This window comes from Crocodylus siamensis, chromosome 1 (assembly GCF_052110815.1).
Source record: "Crocodylus siamensis isolate JL-2025a chromosome 1, ASM5211081v1, whole genome shotgun sequence".
In the NCBI taxonomy this organism is placed as follows: Eukaryota; Metazoa; Chordata; order Crocodylia; family Crocodylidae; genus Crocodylus; species Crocodylus siamensis.
The window spans coordinates 376,404,127-376,427,179 of NC_143395.1; the positions used below are offsets into that span (position 1 = coordinate 376,404,127).

A 23,053-nucleotide genomic window follows, 5' to 3' on the forward strand; every position below is an offset into this window, starting at 1 on the left:
TATTAAACAAGTCTCTGGGATGTCCATTATGTCAAAGTCACCATTTAATGCTAGGCATTCTAGTTAAACCTTGAGGTTAGAGCCCCTGTTCAAGAAGAGGGGGCTCAACCCTCCTCCTCCTAGGGGGCAGAGGGGGCTCAACCCTCCTCCTCTAGGGGCTCAACCCTCCTCCTTCTAGAGAAATTGAAACTCGCATCTCCCATGACTGTTAATGACTAGCACATCTCTTTCTGCAAGCATTAAGTGGCAAGATTTTAATGATACCCACTGTCATAATTAATCTGTTTCAAGGGAGAGACTGGATCTAAAAACTAGGATGAATTCTGTTGGATGCTTTCCTGGAGAGATGGTTTAGTTAATTAGTGAACTTTCTGCAAAAGTTACTTAAGGAAATTCTCTCCTGTTTTCTCCCTGATGTGTTCATAGAAAGTACAGACCTTCCTGAACACCAAAACGTATTTATCCTCTGCTTGAACATTTAGGGCACCTATACATATGCCCAGTGCCTGCTCCAATGCATTCTAATGAAAGCACCCCTCCCCAGCCTCATCATGGAGCATGTATAAAGACACCCTTTTACCCTAAAAGTAATATTTCCTTTTTTTTTTTTTAATGTGTTGCAACAGGACATGGAGGACAGATTTGCCAAAAGGGATGTGTATGCTAGTGGCTGTTTCGGTGGAACATGAAGAGGCTCCTTTGATGGGGAGTGTACGGGCAATTGTGATGGACTCTCAATATTTAATAGAGCCTTGTGGCTCAGGAAAATCCAGGTTGACACACATCTGTAGAATTGATCTTAAGTAAGTATCACATCTCCAGAGTGCAGATCAATGATGTCCCTCAGTAAACCAAAGAGCACAAAGCTAAGTTCAACTTGTTTAACTGGAAAGGCCAGTTGTGCTTTCCTAGCAGAGGGGCAAGGTCAAAAAGGCACTTTGCACTTTAGAGAGGAAGATGGTGAGATCTGTAATGGTTTGAATGTTGAAGTTCACCAGTTTTGAGCCAGCCCCTGAGAAGGCTCTTGGACTCATACAATTAAACTTCACAGCAATGACAGAACTCCCTTATTCTAGAAATGCAAAGCTGGTGACAGTGGCCTTCATCTTTGAGCTTAAATGGTCTTTTAAAGTACTAGAGGAAATGATGTACTGTGAACATAAGTACAGGACCTTGAACTTGATTTCGTAGTTTATAGAAAGCCAGTTGATGGAACAGAGGACAGATCCGATGTGCCTGAATTGCAGATGAAACATTCTGTCTATCCCAAGCTCACTACCCCACCACTTCATGCAATGCAAATATAGTGTAATTGCCTTTGGTACACTTCATGCAACATAAATTTGAGTACTGCATGGTGCCTTCAAAGTACACTTATGATTGGAACAAATAGCTGATTTCCCCATCAGCACTGTAGGATTTCCATGATGCTGCAGAGTAAGGCGTAACATGTATGGCCATCATTGTCTCTGAAGCACAGTTTGTCAGTAATTTCATTTCTTTTAATGTCTTCAGGGGCCATTCCCCAGAGTGGTACAATAAAGTTTTTGGACATCTGTGTGCAGCAGAAGTTGCCAGGATCAGAAACTCATTCCAACCCCTGATTGCTGAGGGACCAGAAACCAAAATCTGAGTAACTGTTCCGGGAAGGTTGTAAGCATAAATCAGGATACAGGAGAGAACAGAAGGGCCTGAGGCAAAGAACTCATTTGATTAAGGCTACAGTTACTGGCTGGAGAAGGGTGACCTGAAGTCCATGCAGTGGTGAAACAGGAATTTTACAGGAAGACACTTTCATTCTGGAGGTGTTACTCACCTACTACCTTCATTTCCATTACTGAAGTAAACATTTTTTTTAAAGAGCTTTGATCACCATTACTTCAAAATGAATCTACTACCATTACTTGTGTTGAATAATTCTGATATTTAAAGGCTTCTAAGAAGCATATATTTTATTTGTAAATAAATAATGTACAATATGTATATATTTATCCATATATTATATATGGTTGTATGTATAAAGTAATTATTTTGTATATAATTTAGTGCTTTCTAACAATCACATTCATCCATTTGGACCATATATGTCTGTCACTTGTTTCTCAGCGTTTCAATGCTACATAAACTGTATTTTCTTATTATCACAGGGCTATATGATGTAATCTGTGTGATACCTAAAGAATTGAATGCTTGGTCATTCTCATATTTGTTTTGTGTGTGATGTGTCTAGGTTACAAGAAGGTACACAGAGTTCTGTGTAGGGAGTTTGAAAGGAATAATGTGGGAAATAAAATGCTAATGCAGACAGTGTAGCCAGGTGCACAGTTTGAAGACTTCACACTGTTCAGCAGGAAGTTTGTGACTGTATAATATTCTTTGAAAACTTGCTGTTGCCTTAAGCAATGAAATATTTGCAGTTACACAGCCTTACTCTTTGCTGTGTTCAAGGTACTTCCCATAATTTTGGGGAAGTAGAAGGGAATGTTGCAAATAAGGTAAAGAGTAAGGTTCTTTATTAACTCAAATTGCTAAGTTATGGAGAGCCACCAGTGTTAAATGTTTCTTTTAGACCTCTGGCTAGGCTCGAAACAAATACTTATAAAGCTGTTCTTTCATTCTTCTGCCAAGATATTTAATTGTTTAGCAAAGTCCAAAACAATATTTCTTATAATGGACTGAAAGGTGCAGATAACTCTGTTTTTTATACCTCCATGTAGAAATAAACTAAACTTTTTTTAAAAAGTTGTTTATGCATTTCAGAAATTTAAAAGCTTAAAAATGAAAACTAATTCTTGAAAAAATGCTTATTTAATAACAGTAAACATTTTAATATTATGTGTTGCACTATCTTCATGCCATCGTCCTGCTTCTGTTGAAAGCAGTGGGACCAGGATGTGCCCCTGGTTAAGAGGAGTAAGAGCCATTCAAGTTGACTAGAGCATTTCATTTTCAGGGACTTACTATTTTGCTAAATGAGGAATGCTTTAAAATGCTGAAAATTAGCTGAAGTTATCTTTAAGACGGGGGTTTTTTTTAACTAACATAAGACCAAAAATGTAGTTGTATACATACCAATCTGCTAACACAGTTCTCCTTCATTAGTCAGATTTGTTCACCTTAATCTTATTTATTGCTGCAGAAGCTAGCTTGTTATTCAAGATACATGTTTCAGTTCACCTTTTTAAATGTATCCCACAGAGATTTATTGAGAGTTTGATTCAGTGTGATACATGTTTTTACCAATAGCCATAGCATTTTGTACCATAATTCAGCAACCTGTTTTGGAGAATTAGCTTCTGCCAGTACTTTGAAACTGCTTAGATTAGATCTGTGTTGTGATATTTGTCAGCAATGTGCAATTGTCAGTTTTCTGTAAGTATTAGAAATGCAAGTACTAAATTATCTGCATTTGCCTATATGTATTGTAAGATATCTGGATGCCACAGTAACCACTCTGACCCTAGAGATAGACAGTTACAGAAATGATTGCTCGAGAGGACAGAATTGCATACTACATTCTATTATTAATTTGTCAAAAACAGTTTCCAGCTGGCAGCAATTGTCACTGCTGTAAGCTCCAGAGGAAAGCAAACTTCCCCATGTGTATAGCCACAGTAGCAATATCCTAAAGCATGAGATTTTAATGCCCTTGTATTACCTTAGCTATCATAAATAAATATTATATAGGTATTAATGGACACAAAATTAACCAGGCACTGGGAATGGCAATTCTGTAAATTAGAAGTAAACCATTTGGGAAAGCAATTTTAAAAAAAAGTTAGCCAACTACAATAGTTGTTTTATCCCAACACATTAGCAGTTGGAAGGTTTGCTCAGTTCACCTACCGTACTTACCAAGATTGTAGACTAACCTTTCATTGTTGGGTGCCTCACAATCTTTGTGGATGTACTTGCAGCATCTCTAGGGCATGTATCAGTGAAATACATTTTCTGTAAAATTGTGCATTTAGACACTACCAGTCAGATACTGCAGTATTTTGTATCAAGTGTTATGTTGCCATTGGAAATACACTATGATAGTTACATTTTTTAAATATTATACTCATATTAATACCTCATATTTTTACCTCATTTGTTGGTATCAGTCATCAACTGTAAATAAATAACTGCAGAATTGAATAAATTTGCATACACTAAAAATTCTCATTTCCTTTAATTGTGTGTGCTCATTCTCATACGCAGGTACAGGATACAAATTGGGCACAAGGAGACTTGTCTTCCCTGCACTGAAGACTGCTACATAAAAAAAAAAAATGAAACTCTTATAATCAGAGTAGGCCCCAAGGTGACATAGTAAAAAAAAAAAAAAAAAAAAAAAAAGTGTCTGCAACCATACAAGACACCTCACAGAAAATAAAGATGTTGCCCATGCCTCGAAAAGAAGCCACTTCTTTAAGGGTTTGTCTTGAGGTCCACATACTCAGAGATATTTAAGCGCCTACCTTTCATTGAATTAAGAGGAAATTGAGTACCTAAACAACTTTGGAGGCAGTGTCCTTTGAATCTTTCTCTTACCTTGCACCCAATCATTTAGTGATTAGTCAGCAGAAAGGTGAAGGGCCTAGATCCATTTTTTTTTTAATCGACTCAGAGCAGGAACTTGAACCCAGGGCTCCTACAACCAGCAAGTCTTCCGGCAACTGTACTATTGCCACAGGCCTTATTCTGCCTCTGTTTTGCATGGGTTGTGCCCTAGCACTGAAAATGTCTAAACTTCTGCTGCTGGGAATGTGCAGAACCAACAAAGCCTGAAGTGCTTGACACCTAACTATACCCCTTTGATTGTGATGACTGTGCCCCAGCAGGTTTCACAAACACCCTTTCTGCAGGGCCTGGTCTAGTACATGTTCTCATAAGGCGAGAAATAATTCCCTTCCACTGCTTTTAAGCCAAAGCCTAGTAGTTAATGTGTTTACCCAGACTGTGTAGGAGATACAGGTTCAAATTACCTACTCTTATTTCCCTACTCCAAGATGAGTGCCCTAACCACTAGGGTAGAGCCATTTCCCTATCTGTTCTTGTCTGGACCAATGAATATTTCATGAATCCATAAAAAGTGGAACAGCTCTAGGTGGGAAAGTGTAAGAGCATCTTCCCCTACACTACCATGCTACTAGAGGGTATAGCACTTTTTTGTGGACTTAAATGCAATCAAAACTGAAGAGTGAACTGAACCTGCCCTCAGCTTATATGGGTGTTCACTGGGGGGAGACCTTTGTTCTACCCTCTGTATCAAGGAGTTGTATATATTTTTTTTATTAAATTGGTCATTAGATAAAATACATAAGAATGGTTCTTGACAGAGACCAGGACCCAGGGTTTGCTTTTTCCAGGTGACTGCTCTAGTGCCAGGGTAGAAAATCATGCTCAACATACTCCCACCCTTGGCTCAATGAATGTTGAATTATTTTGTGCAAAGTATCACAGGCAACCAGAGGGCTGGAGCATGTCCCTGCCTCAGCACCTCTTATATCTTGAGAGGTAAAAGATGTAGATTCAACTACAAAGGAAAAATATGAAAACCAAAGGTTATGTTGGCATAACTAGTTTTGAACCTATGTGTGAGGTGCTGGGTTTTATCAAGAATGTGTATAACAGACTTCAGATATCTGCACATAGATATAAATGGCTTAACAGCTTCATACAAAGCCACTTCATAGGAAATGAATCCCAGTACAATACAAAGTACATTTAAGAGAAGATGCTGAGTCTGTAGCCTGTTTCAATGGTAAAAACTTACAGACCTTAAGAAAAAGATTAGAAGAGCTGTGAAACATGGCATTTAAAGACTAGAAGAACTAACAGAGTGGGTTCACTTCTTACTAATCTCAGAGGGGGAAAGAGGGAAACTGTGACTGGACCCTAAAAAGCTGAACAAAACACATAAAGAGGGAATATTTTCACTTCTTCATCAAAAATCCATATTCTTCAGCACACCAGATGCATCAGCGAGGCAGACTCCTGAACAGCGAAAACTCAACAATGGGCACTTTCACCACACCATGGGGTATATACTGCTTCCTATGACTGCTTTTCAGAATATCTTCAGCTCAACAAGAATGTCACTTTACAATAAACTAGATGCTAAGAATAGAGTAATTTAGCTTAGTTAAATATCAGGAACATCTGAGAAGAGGACTGAAAATGGCATGAGCTGAGAGTCTTAAACTGGATAAAGCCAAATGTCAGTTTTAAACAAGGGAAATAACATGCTTGGGAGGGGGAGAGAGAGAGAGAGAGACTGCCTTCTGCCTTGCCTGGTGAACCAAAGATTCAGGCAATATGGAACACGCTGAGATCTAGAGAGATAAAGGGAATTCAAAGACTGATGTACACACACTGAATTATGTAAGCAAGTTCATACTTAACTATGCTGCTCACACGAGAGATTCACAGGGTCAGAAGGGACCTCAACAGTTCATCAAGTCTAACCCCCTGCCTAGGCAGGAAAAAGTGCTGGGGGGTCAGATGACCCCAGCCAGATGCCTCTTCAGCCTTCTCTTAAAAACCCCCAGGGTACAGGACAGCACCACCTCCCTTAGAAGCCCATTCCAAATTTTGGCCACCCTTACTGTGAAGAAGTTTTTCCTCATGTCTAGCCTAAATCTGGTCTCTGTCAGCTTGTGACTATTACTCCTTGCTACCCCAAGAGGTGCCTTGGTGAACACAGCATCTCCGATCCCTTGCTGCGTCCCCCTAAGGAATTTGTAGGTGGCCACAAGATCACTCTCAGCCTTCTCCTGCAGAGGCTGAAGAGATCCAGGTCCCTTAGTTTCCTCAGAGGGCTTGGCCTGCAAACACTTAACCATACAAGTGGCCCTTCTCAGGACCCTCTCACCTAAGACAGCTCCCCAGGGTCAGTGAATGCGTGTGGATGCTGAAACTTAGAAGAAAGATCTATGATTTAAGTAGCTATTTCAGACCTCTCCCCAGAGTGATGCACCTTTTTGACTCAGTTAAAGAGATTCTCAAAAGGAAGTTTGGGAGCACTACTAGCTCAATATCATGGAAATGACAGGTCTATGACAGTTGCACAAGAGATGTATACACAGATTGAAAAGAGATACCATCAAGAGATCGTGAATTTCTCTGTGGGTGTTGTTTTAAGGCAGAAACCAGGAGTGGATACAGGAGGGGGTGAGTGTGCAGTGGTGCAGTAGCAGCAGCGCCTACACCTCCCCCCCCAACCCCGGGCCTTTGATTCCTCATAGCAGATGCAGCATTTCTATTCGGGCAGCAGTAAGAGAGTCGATCCACCTGATTCTGTCTGAACACTTCATTCTACAGGTACTGACATCCCTCTCCTTTTTAATCATCTCAATGTTTCACTAGTCAAGCTATCCTTTCTTTGGCAATTCTGCTGTCATTTTGCCTAGTAATGTGACTGTTTTCACAGCCCTAGAGACGGTTTTTAACTTTAGCTAAAAATATGTTAACTCAGGTGTAGAAATAACTTTCAGTGAAGCATGGGATGCACTGCCAAGAAGGCTAGATTTTATTTTATGAATCTGAAAAAGAGCTGTACATTTAATTCTAATGACTACAGGACCAATGAAACAGCATCTTTTGATTATTTTTGCCTAGTTGCTTTTTTAATACATAATAGCAAATTAAAACACAGTCCAATCAAGTTATATTTGTTTTTGCTTCGATTTTAAATGTAATAATATACTACTAAACCCATAGCATGTTAGGAAAGCATCTCATTTCTTTTTAACTGGAGAAAATGTGTTGTTATATGTGATATAACAATCTGCCCCCCCGCCCCTTTTCAAAATCCTAGATCTACAGAAACTACTTTTGACAATACAGAAGAATGTTGTATCTTGATTCCCAGCCTCCACCCCAGCTTTCACATCTAAAAATGGCAAAAACAGTCTAAAAAATCCTATGATCAGAAGGAGCTCAGAAAGGGTGCACGAAAGCCAGCTGAGTGGAGAACTACCTAAGCTAATCAAAGGGCATGGAGAAGCCAGGGGTGCATCTGAAATCCCACTCTGCTCTGGGGTTCAGCACCTTCCTCTTGGGATTCCAAGCCCTGACCCTTCCAATGACTGTTTGCATGTTAAATATGAAATGCCTTGTGCAAACCCAGTCCAGTAAGTGCACTCTCAGCATGCCTCAGAAATTAAGCTTCTCAGGTGAAACAAATGAAGGAGTGTCCAGCCTGTGGATACTGAATGGCCACAGGCAGGAAAGTAAGTGCAAAGCAGATAAGGCAGGGAGCACAGGGCAGGGACCAGAAAGCAGAGCAGCAGATTGGGCAGAGGAGGGGGGATTTGCGTGGCACACAGGAAGGCATGGGATTTAATCTGTGGCACACCTGCCACAAAGGTTGGCCCCATTGGTTTTCCAGATCTAGAAGTCTTTGAGTAGATCAGAAGCCAGCAAGCGTTCTTGAAACGCAGGAGTGATTCCTCACTGAGGTTTCTGCAAAAGGAAACTGCTTTTCTGCAGCTTGTTACCACCTTTCCTGAAGGAAATAGGGCTCATATGTAGTTTGCAAATCAATAAATGCCAGTTAGACTATCTTGGCCTCTGCATCATCAACATCTGCTCCAACCAGGAACCAACCAACCAAAGCATTGAAATCTCCCTCATCTCAGCAAAGAATCAACTATATATGAAGATTTAGTGTAGGAACTTCACAGCAGCAGAGGACAAGATGAGGTGGGGTTTCAGAAAGGCAGATTATTTGGTTGGTTGGGTTGATATTTTGAAGGAAATGCTAAATTCTTAAGAACTACAAAGAAATAGGGAAACCCTAAGACTGCAGCCTCCACTGTTTCTTTTGCACCTGTTCAGAGCATCTCAAACACAAATGCTCAACCAAAATATAGAGCGGTCACCAGTGAAGATTTGCAGCCATGTAACTGACCCCCTTGCAATTTATGGGAGCCAACTGGCTAGAGGCCATCTGTCCCTTAGTCCTGGACCTGTGCTGAAACAATTCCCTCTCTGAGATGACACTATTCTTTTTCTTTAAACATGTGGGTACCACCAGGGCAAGCCATGCAACAGCTACCCTCTCAGTAGCATCTGTTCAACACCGGTGCATCGTGTCAAATGTACTGAACATCTGCTATGTAGGTTCCTACTCTCAGTGGTACACCCAATGAACCTAAACACAATCAGGCTGCACCAAAATTGCTCTTTTGTAGCATAGGTGCACAATGTGGCTCAGACCATCACAGACAATATAGGTAGGCAAAGAAAGAAACTGTTTGGGGTAAGAATAGGAGATGGTGCAGGAAGCTTACTACTGGCTTCAGTGGGAGCAGTACTGTGCACTTCTGAAAATCCCTTCCTCCATCACTGGCTGGCCAATCAAGCAATACAAGAAAGCCAGGATCAGGGAAGGGAATCTTTGGGAAAAATCTGCAAAGTCTCTTGCACTACAGACTTGAAATGTCTTTAGGTGGGGAATCTACACCCATCTTCACTTCCCCTCCATGCTCCCCCACCAAAAAAGAAAAACTGATTCAGAGACAGGGAAGAGGGGAAAGTAAGCTGTATTTGCAAGAAGCAGGTCCATTCTGCATTAAACAGGAGGTGGGAGGTAGGGCTAAGAAAGGACTGAAATTGCCCCCTGCTGGGAAGCTGAGAGTGGAACAGGGATGCAGGAGAACAGGACTTTGTCAGTGCTCCCTGGGGCAACAAAAGAGCTTGTTATGGAGCACATCACCACCAGAACGGCTTGTGAAGAATGAGCATACACAAGATGCAGCCCAGAAACTGCTCCCTCTCAGGGGCAACCTACCTGCCATCTTCCTCAGTACAAAAACCTGCCATTTCACTCTCTTTTATTTGCATATATTTGAATACAGCCAGAGAAAATAGGAGAGGAGCAAAGAACAGACAGAAGATTCAGAAATGCAGAAGGAGGTTTTTGTCACTCTGTCAGTAAGACCAATAGCTTTCAGAGCCTCCTTCCACTGCCTAGTTAGAGCCAGATTAAGGCAAAACAAAGACACAATAAATGCATGACATCACAGGACCCCTCCACATAACCTCTCTTCCATAGCATTTTCCCCTTTAACTGCATCTCTTCCTGCAAAGAAGCAGGACAGCATCTGTCGTCCCCCCTCCCCGATCAGTAACAGTTTCCCTCTCTCAGCATGGCAGGAATCCCCATTGCTCTGTGGAAGGGCAGTGGCATCAGGCAGGCCCCCAGTACTTGCCACTAGGGTGGCTAGCCTGGGCTCAGTAAAAAGTCATCCTCTCTTTTCATAAAAGTCCTCTTTCTGGGAAGGTTCCTGAAAGTAGTGGGAAATGCAGAGAGCAGCTCCCCCCTCTTTGAGCTCAATTCTTACTGCTCTCTTCAAACTTATCACTTATATTTCATTCATGTTTTCAAGCTTTTCACTGTAACTAGAAAGGCTGAAAATTACCTCTTTAATGAAAGCTTCTCATGACTCCAGTAGTTGGGGCACCAGGCATAAGCCAAATAGCATCAACATATCAATCTGGCCCTTGACTTTTCTAGTCCTTTCTGGCTTCCTACACAGTACATAATCAGTTTTTGCTCCCCAGTCCATTCTTACTCATTCATTTCAGTTTTAAGCTTTGCCTTTGCCCCAAATTTTCCCAGCTGTTACCACCATTTCACATCCTACCGGAACATTTAATGTTCTACTAGCAAATTGCCCATCAAGAATGATGGGCAGCGGGAGGGAGACACGACAGAGGCAGACAACCAATCAGAGTGTGAATAAAGCACTATGGACAGACAGACTAAGGCTTTTATAATATTAGAATGGCCCCGGCATTTAAGACCCATTCCTTTGTCCACCTACACATCCTCTCAGCCCCAGCATTTACTCAACCCCATGCTTAAATCTCAGTCTTTTACCCCATAGCCTATCATTAAAACTTGGTTTCACATCTCTCCACTGCCGCACCCCCTCCCACCCCACCCCACCCCACACTAAGAAGTTTCCTAATTTTCTGTATGCAGGGGTCAGGGGTCCTGTGTGTGTCTTTTCTTCCCCTGGCAAAGGCAGAACTTTGCTGCATTCTTACAGCCCCTTCTCCCCTCTTCCAACTACCAGGCTAGGGACCAGGCTAGGCCTCAGTTTAGCAGCCTATCCACATGCAGAATGGCTAGAAATGTTGTCAATCAAGGCTTTTATCCTTTTACCCAGATCTCCCCTGCTTCCTTGACAAGATTCTTGGCAGGATTGTATCCCTTTTCCACAGCTACTGCAAAGGAAAGACCAGTCTGGTCAGACCCCTTCCCCCTTCCCTAGGTCACTGCCCATCAACAGCACAGTTCTGCTCATTACATGTAGGCTGTTCCCAGCAGATAAAGTGAGGGGAAAGGGAGCGGAGGGGGTTGGAGGGAAACAGGTAAGGTTCATCCATGTTGTTCCTCACAGCCTTTTGGCAATCCATGCTGAGGAAAGAAGCTTCTCTGCAGCTTCTCTTAAGATTAGGAGAGAGGGAGCTTGTGTCTAGCTTCTCAGGTGTACACACCACCTGTGTTAGCACAGTATCCAAACACCTTGCACAAGGGGCATATCTGGAGATACCTATAGGGCAGCCAATGTGTTTCACAGCCAGAAACTATTCCCCGTTACTTTCCAGTTCCCTGCCTCATCCTCCCTGTGACCAACCTCCCTCCATTGCCATCACTCCCCAGGCCTTAGCTCAGGGCACAGGCAGCTTTCTTAGCAATGGAAGCTAGTGAGTGAGGGGCAAAGGGTGTGCCAGCATGGACCCCAGAGCAACTTCTCCAAGCAGGAATTGCTGGTGTGAGACCAGGTGGGTCACAAAAGACTGTGGAGAAGGGGTGACCTTTCAAATGGCCTCCTCAGAAGAAAGCTGTTTTCTTGTTTAAAGTAAGAAAGCATTCTAGGTCAATGTGTACCAGTCAACAGTTATCCTGATTAGCATCTGTGCAATTTTATTTCAGGAAGAGAAGTTTAATGATAAAAAGACTTGGCTTGAAGTACCCGACTTGTGGCCTGGAAATCAAAGAAAGGCGTGTCTCAGGGTTACTTCACTTATAAAGAGCCTTGGGGACAGAAATATAATTGGGTCAAAGCTGATCTGGGAGAAGGAGAGCAGCTGAACGCATCTGCCATGGAAACCCCAACACCGTGAAACAGGACGAATAACGTGTTTTGCTAAATGTCTGGCATGTTCAGGCATCAAAAGATAGACAAACAATGATACAGACAGAGGGAAATGGTTGACCATATAACTGAAAATCTGCTTGAAAAACAGGCTTATCTCTTTGAAAAATAGGTACTCAGATACTTTAGGAGAGATTGCTGCTGACGGAGATAACAGAGTTATATGCATTATTGCCTCCAGCAGCAGCAACATTTTTATCAGTTCACTGAGTGTGGAACAAATCCTGGCAGACACCAAACTCCACAACTGTTTCCCAAGTTATACCCTGGCAGACCTGAATCTTTGTGTATAGTCACAAAGATGCTGGCTCCTTAGTTAGAAGACTGCACTGGGAACTGCTTCCTCTGCAGTAGCTGCTAAGGCACCAAATAAAAGAAACAAGGCCATATTCCCTCTGAATGTGTGGTATTTCCACAGAAACCAGAAAAATCCCTCCAAGCTCATGGAAACAATACGAGTTAATTATAGAGGCCACTCTTGGAAAAATGGGCCACATGCCTTAAACCTCAAGGACCTAATCAGGCTTGTTACCCTTCTTGCACTCTGCACCTTTTCAGCAACAAAATCAGCTCCCTGGCAATGAGTGGGACACCTTGCATTAATAATTGTCTCCGTACTGGTGCAGTGTGCGCCACCATGGATGTTTTAACGCATGGCTTTAGACAGTTTGATGAAATGCACAGACTGTGGCTATAGATTTATTTTAAGTGATGTTATGGTTTCAGATTATTATCCTACTGCACTCTATAGCTCTCTAAGCACGCTAACAGGAATGTGTGCTGTGAGGAGGCAGCATTATGACATGGGTAGGACAGAGGGAGAGGACTCAGTAAGCCTACCATGTGTTTCCTATCCTACTGTCAAGCCCCTCCATTCATTTGGGCAAGTTGAATAACCCTACACCTTGACTGTCATGTTTGTAAAGAGCTGAGCAAATGACATTTATCTTACTTTGTAAATCACTTTGATACTGACAGCTGAAAGAAGCTATTATAGGAACTCACTGTTGTTATCAATATAAAAACAATTATTGCCAGATAATGAAAAATTAAAACAAGGAACAATGGAATAAACTAAAATAAATACCATTCCATCATCATTGTAAATTTTCCCTTTGGCATCCTTTTTCAGCGATCACTCACATTGATCAGAAAAGAGATACAGATTGGATTTATTTTTTCAAAGAACTGAGTAATTTAATCTTTTAAGTGCCTCTCAGATCAGTCCCTGTAATTAAAGGCAGAAGACAAATGGCTGAGGTACAGGAGTACCATACTACTATAATATTAAGTGTGTCCTTGACAGTATCTCCTGTACATTTATAGAATGATTAGATGGGACCAAATAGGACCAAAGAAACATAAGGAAAAAATAATAAGCTAGGTTACATTTTTTTCATTTCATCCCATAATAATATGTTAACAGCTGGAGGAATGTGCATATAAATAATAAATAGAATCAAATGTATGCTGCACAGGGCGAGATCCATCCAGATCACTGTATGGAAAGCAAGGGAAGGAAGACAATATCCAGTCACATATCCTACAGCAATGTGACTGATAAATGAGTTACAAATGTGTAGAACATTTGCACATCCCCATGAGACATGCACTTAAAGATGCAGTAAGTACCAAGCTAGGGGACAGCGACACCAAGAGCTCAGCTTATGGGTGATTTTTTTTCAGCCTTTGGAATTAAGAAGCATTTCATCCCAAGTGAGAGAAGGATCAACAGAGAAAGGGAGAGAGGGAAGTTACTCCAGACATGAACTATCAGCAAACATTCTGAACTACTGCAGACAGCCTGCTTTACTTTCTAACCGACCAAGCCTCCTGATGGGCCTGCCAAATGGCTAAGTATCACAATCCCAGGTTTTCTACTGGGAAAATGGAACTTTACCCAAAGGAGGAATCGAATTTTAATGGAAATTGAATGCAATTGGAGCATTCTACCTGCTTAGCTCAGACCAGGGACTTATACCTCTCCCAAGAAGTTATCCAGGAGAGCTGTCTACCAAGGACCAATCCAGGGGGCACAGGTTCATAGAATCATAGAAACTTAGGGTTGGAAGGGATCTCAGGAGACCATCTAGCCCAACCCCCTGCTCAAAGCAGGACCAGCCCCAACTAGGTCATTCCAGCTAGGGCTTTGTTGAGCCGGACTTTAAAAACCTCCAAGGATGGAGATTCCGCCACCTCTCTAAGTAACCTGTTCCAGTGCTTCACTACCCTCCTCACAAGGAAGTTTTTCCTAATATCCAACCTAAATCTCCCTTGCTTCAACTTGAAACCATCACTGCTTCTTCTGTCATCTGTCACCACTGAGAATAGTCTAGCTCCATCCTCTTTGGAAACTCCCTTCAGGTAGCTAAGGGTGATTCCAAAGAGGATGGAGCTAGACAGTTTGCCTTGGATAACTCATACGATTCAGTAGTTTGAACGAGATCCATTATTCGGATTATTTTTTCCTGGAATATCATTGCCAGACTTTGGTAGGGTTTAAGGTAGTCTCTAATCAGTGTTTGACACTGCCACTGTCAGACTACAGAAATTTCTTATTTTACAGATCATGCAATTTGTGCTTTGACTCCTTTTAATTCAGTCAATACTCAGGTGTTCCCATTAGGAGAAGGAACTAATGATGGAAGCACAGAGCAGTATTATCAGCTTCAGAACCCAGAAGACAATCCAAAATAAACCCGGGAGATTTATTTCCAACCTAAAATACACAAATTCCCAGAGCAGACAGGAACATGGGACAAGAAGGTACCTCTTGGGTCACTGACTCAAATTCCCTCCATTTGGTGGCAATTGTTTATCCCTGTATTCCCCCAAAATCACCACTTTAAGCCTTCACACACAGCTACAAGAAATAAGACGAGGAACACCAAGACCATCTTACAATATGCCAGAAAACAGGGGTCAGGCCTGCAGGTTGACTCCACCTCACAGAGCCTTTGGATCCAGTCCATTGAGGAGGGTCTTTGGCAATGTACCACAGGTTGATCCTAGCATCAGCCTGCCTTCACAGTGAGCTGGGTCATTAAAGCCCACCTCCGGAAAATATTGCCAACCCCTGCCATAAGCAAAAGCCAATTGAGGGCACCGCCACTGCCCTGCAGATGGAACCACTCAATACTGGGCAACTTGAGGATAAAAATCTTTAGACACCTGAAATCAACTTGGATCACCTGTCCTACATGCCATTCAGGAATTTACAATTGCATCCTTCATCAGCTTTCAATCAGCCTGGTCCTGAAAGGTGATTTGTTGGGGCCAGCTGTGAGGACAAAAGTAGATGATGTTATCATTACCATAGCCATCTTCTGAGCAACCCTTGAGATATGAAATGAAGTAGTTAGTTAGCAGGTTGTTCCCATAACAGGAGAAACTGATGACAGAATCAGGTGTTTATTTGAGGCAATCCTTTCTGTCCTTCCCACTGTTTTCTTTCCAAAGAATATACAAAGCCCTGTTTCGCTGAACAAAGTAGGACATGAAATGATAGGAGATGGTGTCTTTGCTCACAATTCCAATCCCCTAAAGAATCAGGACTTGGCCCAGAAGCTTCCAGTTTCTATTTCTCTCAGCATTTCTCGAAGTCACATTCTCAGTGCCTTTGGCTTTTCTGATCCTGTATCTCTGGTATTTTTTCCTGTTATTCTGCCCTTCTTTCACAGACACAAAAATCTTGGCAAAGTTATATAAACAGTGACCTTAAGCAAGTGGCACAACTCTAACTCTGCAATGCTCTGCTATCAGCAGTTTGCCAAGGTCAAGGCTTGCAATGTGTTGTGCTTGTGGCTTTCCAGCAGCTGAACTGCTTACATAAAAAAGAGAAACAATTTCTGCCTTTTTATATCTTCTTTTCACAGGCTCCCTACATCAACTTTGTGTGCCTAAAGTGGAAACTGGATTAAACTTTCTCAGCTGAGGCAAAGAGCTACAAATCAATAACAGATTTTTTTCTCTTCAACAAGGGAATGTCTCATTGAATAATATCTTCAAGCAAAATTGTTCTTCTTCCAAAGAATCTAGACAAAGAGAACAGGAGTAAGGCATTTTGATAAGATTACTATCAGTAGATTTTTTCTGGATTTTGAATATTTTGATTCTATGTCTGGTGTCCCCACCCCTACCTCATCCCTACTTATCCAAATGCCCTCCCTCTCAACTTTTTAGTTTTGTTTAAAACATATTAAAAAAATGTAATAATTAGTGCTATACCTATAACGACAAAACACATTTGATGTACCTGCAGCTTGTCTCAGTATAGGGAGTATACATCACAAAATAAGCTGTTGCACAAAAGCACTTTTAGAGTGTTTTAACATCTTTCACAATAGGGCTTTTATCAATGTAACCATGTTGAAACACACACACACACACGCACGGTTACATAACTAAACGAGCAAATCTTAAATTTAGACAGACTTAATCCCTGATAATGTCAACCAGCACAATTACAGTTATTTTTGTGATAGTGGGAAACTAACAAAGAGTAACTTAAAACAATATATAAATATTATCACAATAGCTTCTCTTGAGATAAAGGACCTGTAACCTTTATCTTATAAACAGAAAGTGGACAGTTTGAAAATAAAGTTTCCATTTTGCACTGTACAGTATTTTTATTTCATTTCTAAGTGAGGTCATTATAACATAAATACAACATTCATTTGCAAAGACTTTCTAGCTTTTATTCTGTACTGCTTGTATCAGGAAATGAAACAGAAGATTCCCAACTGTATCACAAAATATTTTGGATAAAAATATAATTTAATATTTTACAATACAAGTATGAGATCTGTAGCTTTCAGAAAACAAATAAGTAATGCATATTTTATTAGCACAATTAAAATCAAAACAAAAATATGCACTTCCTATGGCATATTGGCAGCAGCAGTCTTACATACAGATTCTTGTGATTTTTCATAATATTACCAAGTAATATTACCATATTTTGATGGGTAGAAATCTGCATGCTGTTCAGCCAGAGGCCAGGCTCCTTTAGATTAACTTTTCACAGAAAAATGCTAGATTACCATTTACAAATAAATAACTGAAAGAGAGAAAAGGTATCTAGCCCCCTTTCTTACTGAGAAGCAGAATCAATTAATCTGAGCCTGGCAACTGTACCTAACTTACATAAAAACAAGTAGATCCTGAGTCTGGAGGACAGGTGATTCAAATCAGCCTATCGTTTGCCTAGACCACACCTCTGTGATAGAGATGTACAATTAATTCACTAAGATTTGTCCAGTGCTTTAATAAGGCAGGGCACTTGGAAAGTGCCAAGGGTAATTATGGTGAGCAGATGTTACATTTGGCTCAAAAGTCTAAAAAAAACCCCATTGTTTCATTATAAAATCAGCCAGCACGGGTACTTCTATAGGTAGGGCAGATGAAAATTCTTCTGCGTATTGTTATATCTAAAACCAAGAGATCAGTGTTCTGCAATGATACTTAATAGCTGTTGTGAAAGAAAACACACAAAGGGCTATATTATATCCACAAGTCACAGAACCATTTCTGTATGATTTACTTGCAAATTATATAGCCAGTAAGAACCATATGAAAAAATCCTAATTCTTTTCCATTCAGTGATGACAAAATCGTCTCTTCTAAGTATTGGAAAAGCCTGCAGTATGTTCCCTTCCATCTGACCACAGGCATGCTTTTTTGCTCTTGGCCCCCCACTGTGGCTCCACTATTAAACTGCAATATGTTAGTGACTTGCTGACATTTTACTATGGGGGAATAATAGGCATGTTGCACACACATTTTAAATGGCTTTCCAGTCAGGACAAAAATTGTAACATGGTAATGAGACTGTTTTGAATTAAGCATAACAAGGCTGATTTTCAGAGGCGCTCAGCACAAGTATTTACAATAAGACACTCAACGAAACTGATAAGAATTGCACTAGATTTTTATGAGTTTTAAATATTTTGATTCTATGTACGCTACTCTAAAAATCAGTTCTGCTGTTTTATTATTCTAGCAAAGTCATAGTTATATAAAGAAAAAACAGCATATAGGTAGTATCTAGCCAGTGTATGTATTGAATAACTATTATATTTTCTTCACTATCTATTGAGATTCCACTTGACATTGTGCAGTAGGCTCTTTATCAAAATCATAACTAGAAAGTGATTCATTGCAATGACACAGAGAAACCAATTTAGCACTCCATATATTCAGGGAGAACTGTCTCTTTGCAGTCCATGCAGTACCATATGGCAGTGGGTTAATGTAGAAACACCACAACATTTTTAAATATATTTTCCTCAGCAAATCCTAGCAGGCTAATATACATTTACTCTATTTTATCACTTACCCAGAATTTGTCACATTAATCCTGATAGCAAAATATATTAGTGCAAATTAGGCTATTATACATCTGGAACTAAAGGATAAATATATTAATCTTTGCGCAAGGATACTAAATCTTCTAACCAAAAGAAAATATATAATGTAGGGTGCAAATAAAAGACACGTATTTCACATATAAATTTCAATTTACAGTAAATAAACATTCACATTCAATACAGCAACTTTAGACCCTGCTGGATACACAACTTGGTAACTAACACAGAGTGTATTAGATTAAAACTCATCTTCAGTGCTGGACATGTGGCAACATGAAAACACAAGTATAATACATTTGAAGACTGCCAGCAGAGAGAAAGAAGTCACTGCATCACTTTATGCAGATTGCAGGCTCCTGCATTGATTAACGGGTATGATTGGAAAAGGACCAGAGTCATTTTGCGTCTCTTGATTTCTACGGTTCTGTTGATGAAAAAATAACATTGGTACTATTTAGCTAATTTGTTCTGTTGACAGAGCAGAGTTGCTCAGATTTGCAATGACACTTTTGGAGTCTGAGCACTATTCCAGCCTAACAACTCCTGTTACAGCAGGGGCAGACAAAGTCCAGCCCACAGACTGGATCCAGCCAGCAGTGGACTCCATTTCCATTAATGCTTACACATTGATTCTCTGAGAACTTGACCCAACTCTTATTGGAATACTTCCACTGACTGTAACACAGGGATATGCAAAATGGTGCATCTGGCTGGCAGCCAGACTCCTACTTCCCAGCAGCCTGTGTCCTCATGGCTGGGGCTGGCTTCCCTGGACACCCCAGCAGCAGCTGCACTGTGATAGCACAAGCCTGGGGGTTTTGTGGAGACCGGCCCCAGCAGTGCTGGCAGGGCACACGGTGGGGCAAGGAGCTGCACCAAAGCCACTGGGATTTTGTGGTGGTAAAAGCACGGTCCAGACCCACGGAAAGCCACGATCTGCAGCCTGCAGGCAGTGGATCATGGCTTTGTCCCACGCTGTCACTGCTGCAAGGAGTCAGGGCAGAGCAGCAATCTGCAGCCTGCACATGCCTGCCCGGAGCATGTAGGCTGCAGATCACAGCTCTGCCCTGCTTCCAGACCATGCTGTCACCACCACAAGACCTCAGCAGCTCCCCACCTTGCTGCCCATGCCAGAGCTGCTGGGACTGGTCTCCATGGCAACCCCAGCCTTGTGCTATCACAGTGCAATTGCTGCTGCGGTCTCCATGGAAACCAGCCCCAGCCATGTGGGCAGGGGCTACTGGGAAACGGAGTCCGTCCACTGGCCAGATCCACCATTTTGCCCACCCCTGTGTTACAGTCAGCAAAAACATTCCAATAAGAGTTGGGTCAAGTTCTCAGAGAATTAATGCATAAGCTCCACAAATAGATGGTCCAAGACTTAAATTCTTGGCAAACAAGATATCAAGATACCAGAATACTGGTGTGAAATGTATATGCGATATAAAGGCATTAAACCTCCAGGCCTAGGCTCACTTAAATTTAAAGCCATCTTCCTCAGCTCAACTCAGATTTCCCTAACCTGCTTGAATCTAGGGAGTGGCTAATTTCTGGGTTTGTTTTATTAAATGTTAGGAGAAGACAACAAATAGGAGTGAAAGTTTCTGGATACTAAATGCTGTGATAGCCCTGCCCCCATTTTCAGGTATACAGTTTCCTGATACCAGGGGCAGAAGAAATCTATTCAGCTTTTCCATCTGCCATTGGGAAACCCCATGGTATTCCTGCTCTTTGTCCACCAACTGAAATAGAACAAGATCCCTCCCTAGCCCTTCCCCATCTCCAAGGCATGAGCCCTTCTTCCTTGCTAGGGGCCAACTCTCCTGCCCTCAAAACATGAGCCATTTCACTTTGCTGCTCTTTTCCAATGACTGGTTTAGGTCAGAAACAGAAACGCACACACTACATTGTGGGAGGTTGCCAACACCAACTGATACAATGTGGGTAAGAAATGTGATGCCAGAAGCCAACCTTTCAAAGTCACTAGCATAGCAAAAACAGAATCCCAATGTCCTTACTCCCTGACTTATGGTTTGGCAACAGAACTATTTTTTTTCCTTTTGTGATGTCTAGTTACTTAGTCTAATTCTATTTAGTCTTCTTCTGTATTACAGCTGAATGTTGGTTTTAGTCAGGTGATACTTGGGTAAAATCTAACCAGGAAGATAGCTTATTATCTTTCTCATCTGGCTTTCTCCTGAGAACCTGGCATCTAGATTTTTCTATTATTCCACAAAAAGCAATTTATGTCCAAGGGGAATTAATTGGTTAGTGTCTTCACAGTTAAACTAATATAGGTCTTGGTTAGCAATGTGTTTGCCTACAAGGAAAAATAATCTGCTCAAAGAAAGGTCTCCAGTTGAAGTTGAGATAAATTTGACCACTAGAATCTAGGTCACAAATCAAATATACCAAAACCCAGAAAAGGATTTCCTGTGTTCACAATCCATTTTCAGCTTTAATGTTTCACAGCATTAGGCAGTGCAAAGGGCTCCCTAGTGCCGAAGTGATTACAACATTGCCATATAATTATTTGAGAGTTCCCAAAGGAATGCAAGCGACATAGTAGTCAGTACTGTAGCTGAAGCAGCAGCATTATTTATACCTTCTTTCATCTCTCCTGGAGTGGTAAATAATGAAGAATATGGTAACAATGAAAGCAAAAAATATAAAGGAAATAAAAGCTAATAAAGATTTTCTGGTTCGGAAAAAGCTGCATTCAGGACATAAAGCAAGCTCTTCTGGGCACCATCTTTCAGGCGTTTCTGGACTGGGAAAACCATTATTGTCAATTATTTCTCTGTAATGTTTCATGGAAGGCTTCGGTTCATACTGATTTGCAACGTAACGATAGAGGCCATATTTAGGAGCAGTCCTGTCATTAAAAGAATAGACAAAATATCCCTGTACATTGACATTATCCAGAGTGTAGGCTGCAAAAGAAAACAAGGGGTTGGGGGAAAGGAAAAGAGATTGGTTATTTATTTAAGAACAACAATGTGTGCTACTGTACACTATTAGGGAAGGTTATATCTCAAACAGGTCTGAACAGCTCTTCCAAGAAATTAGGCATACATACACTCAGTGGTTGTAACTAAAAAGTATTTGCCAGCCATTACTATGAAATGCAATCAGTGATTACCAGTTTTTCTTTTTATATTGAATAAAAGACACTGTATATATAAGTATGTGGTAAGGGTTGACAAATGTTAACATATTAATAGTAAGAGTGGCATACTGGGAAAAGGTATTAAAAACCCCACACAAACAGTGTTCTACACACACATGGAGAACCTATATAAACAGAGAAAGTCCAAGGGCATGGAATCCATTGCAGAAAGATAAATTTGCCTTTAATGTATAAGAAGTATAGGCTTCAATTTTTTTTTTTATATTCTATGTGGTATGTTGGGAGGGGTGAAGGTTATATTCTTTGTTTACTCCCTGTGAAAGGGGAAGAGAAAGCCCACCCTGACTCTCCCCATCACTCACTGCAGGGGAAGTAATGAGCGGCAGCTGCAGGGAGACGCCAAGATGGCAGACTCAGGCACACCATTTTCAGGACTGCCTGAGCCTGCAAATCAGTGGAGAGAGAAGGTGGGGCCAGAGAAAAGAGTGGGTGGATGAAAAAGCGGCTGGGAGACCAGCTGGAGGTAGAGCATGGGGAAGCTGGAGCATAGTGGCAGGGGAACGCTGTGGGATGCTGCTGGAGGACAGCTGGGAAGTGCCAGAGAGCAGCGCAGGAGAAGCAGCAGCAGCAGCACATCGAGGAGCCTCTCCGGGAAGAACCAGGGGGTGCCATGGAGCACTGCACAAGAGAGGCTGTGGCACACCTGGGAGGCACCCTGGGAGGAAGGCCCAGCAATACCGGTGGCAGCACACCCTGGAGGAGTCCCAGGAAGAGGCAGAGAACACACCACTGGATGTGGTAAAAGAGAGGCACGCGGCACTGGGGCCAAGAGAAACGGGCCAACTGCCACGGAAAAACCATGCTGGCAGGGAGCCTTTAAGTAGGGGCGGAAGCCAGAAACTGCACTGAGTGGTGAAAGGGGCATTGGTGTCAGGCCACGGGGCTACGACAGCCCAGGGCCTATGCAAGGGGGAGAGCCACGTGGGGCCGCCAAGGCAAGTGGCAGGAGCACCAGCAGGAGTGAACTGGAGAGCCCAGCCTCAGGTGAGATTGGGCCAAGTTGGGAGGGGACCCAGAGGAGGGCCCCACAAGATGACTGCCAGGGGCACAGCAGGGAGCTGCTGAGCCTGCAAGGTAGTTCTTAAACGGGTGAAGGTAAAAGGCCCCAGCCAGGGGCCCATCAGTGGATGCTGATTGTTTTGTGTTGCCATTACTCATGAGTTTCCTGTTACCTCAAGATTGAGGTGAGTTTAGTTGCTCCACAGACAAAGGACAGCCTACAAGGAGCTGATGGCCAGGAGGTTGCAGACCCCCAGAAGCAAGACTTTACACAAGAGAAGATATCATCAGTGAGACCTCCAGAGACTGATGTCCATCTCAGCCATTCATTTTTC

The 23,053-nt window shown here is 41.8% G+C and overlaps 2 protein-coding genes across 10 annotated transcripts in view; one reads left to right on the plus strand and one right to left on the minus strand.

The window, feature by feature from the left end:
• Window positions 1–4,161, plus strand: part of STARD13 (StAR related lipid transfer domain containing 13) — a 602,523-nt gene extending 598,362 nt beyond the window's left edge. For all 9 annotated transcript variants that reach the window (XM_090027662.1, XM_090027653.1, XM_090027672.1 and 6 more), the window contains 2 exons: window positions 627–803; window positions 1,516–4,161. In XM_090027662.1, coding sequence (XP_089883788.1) covers window positions 627–803; window positions 1,516–1,633 — 295 coding nt within the window. In that variant the 3' untranslated portion in view covers window positions 1,634–4,161. The remainder of the gene's footprint in view (window positions 1–626; window positions 804–1,515) is intronic.
• A 13,911-nt stretch (window positions 4,162–18,072) lies between these two features.
• The window catches only part of KL (klotho), a 78,904-nt gene continuing 73,923 nt past the window's right edge, over window positions 18,073–23,053 (minus strand). Inside the window, exon 5 of the mRNA XM_090027739.1 lies at window positions 18,073–21,462. Coding sequence (XP_089883865.1) covers window positions 21,125–21,462 — 338 coding nt within the window. The 3' untranslated portion in view covers window positions 18,073–21,124. The remainder of the gene's footprint in view (window positions 21,463–23,053) is intronic.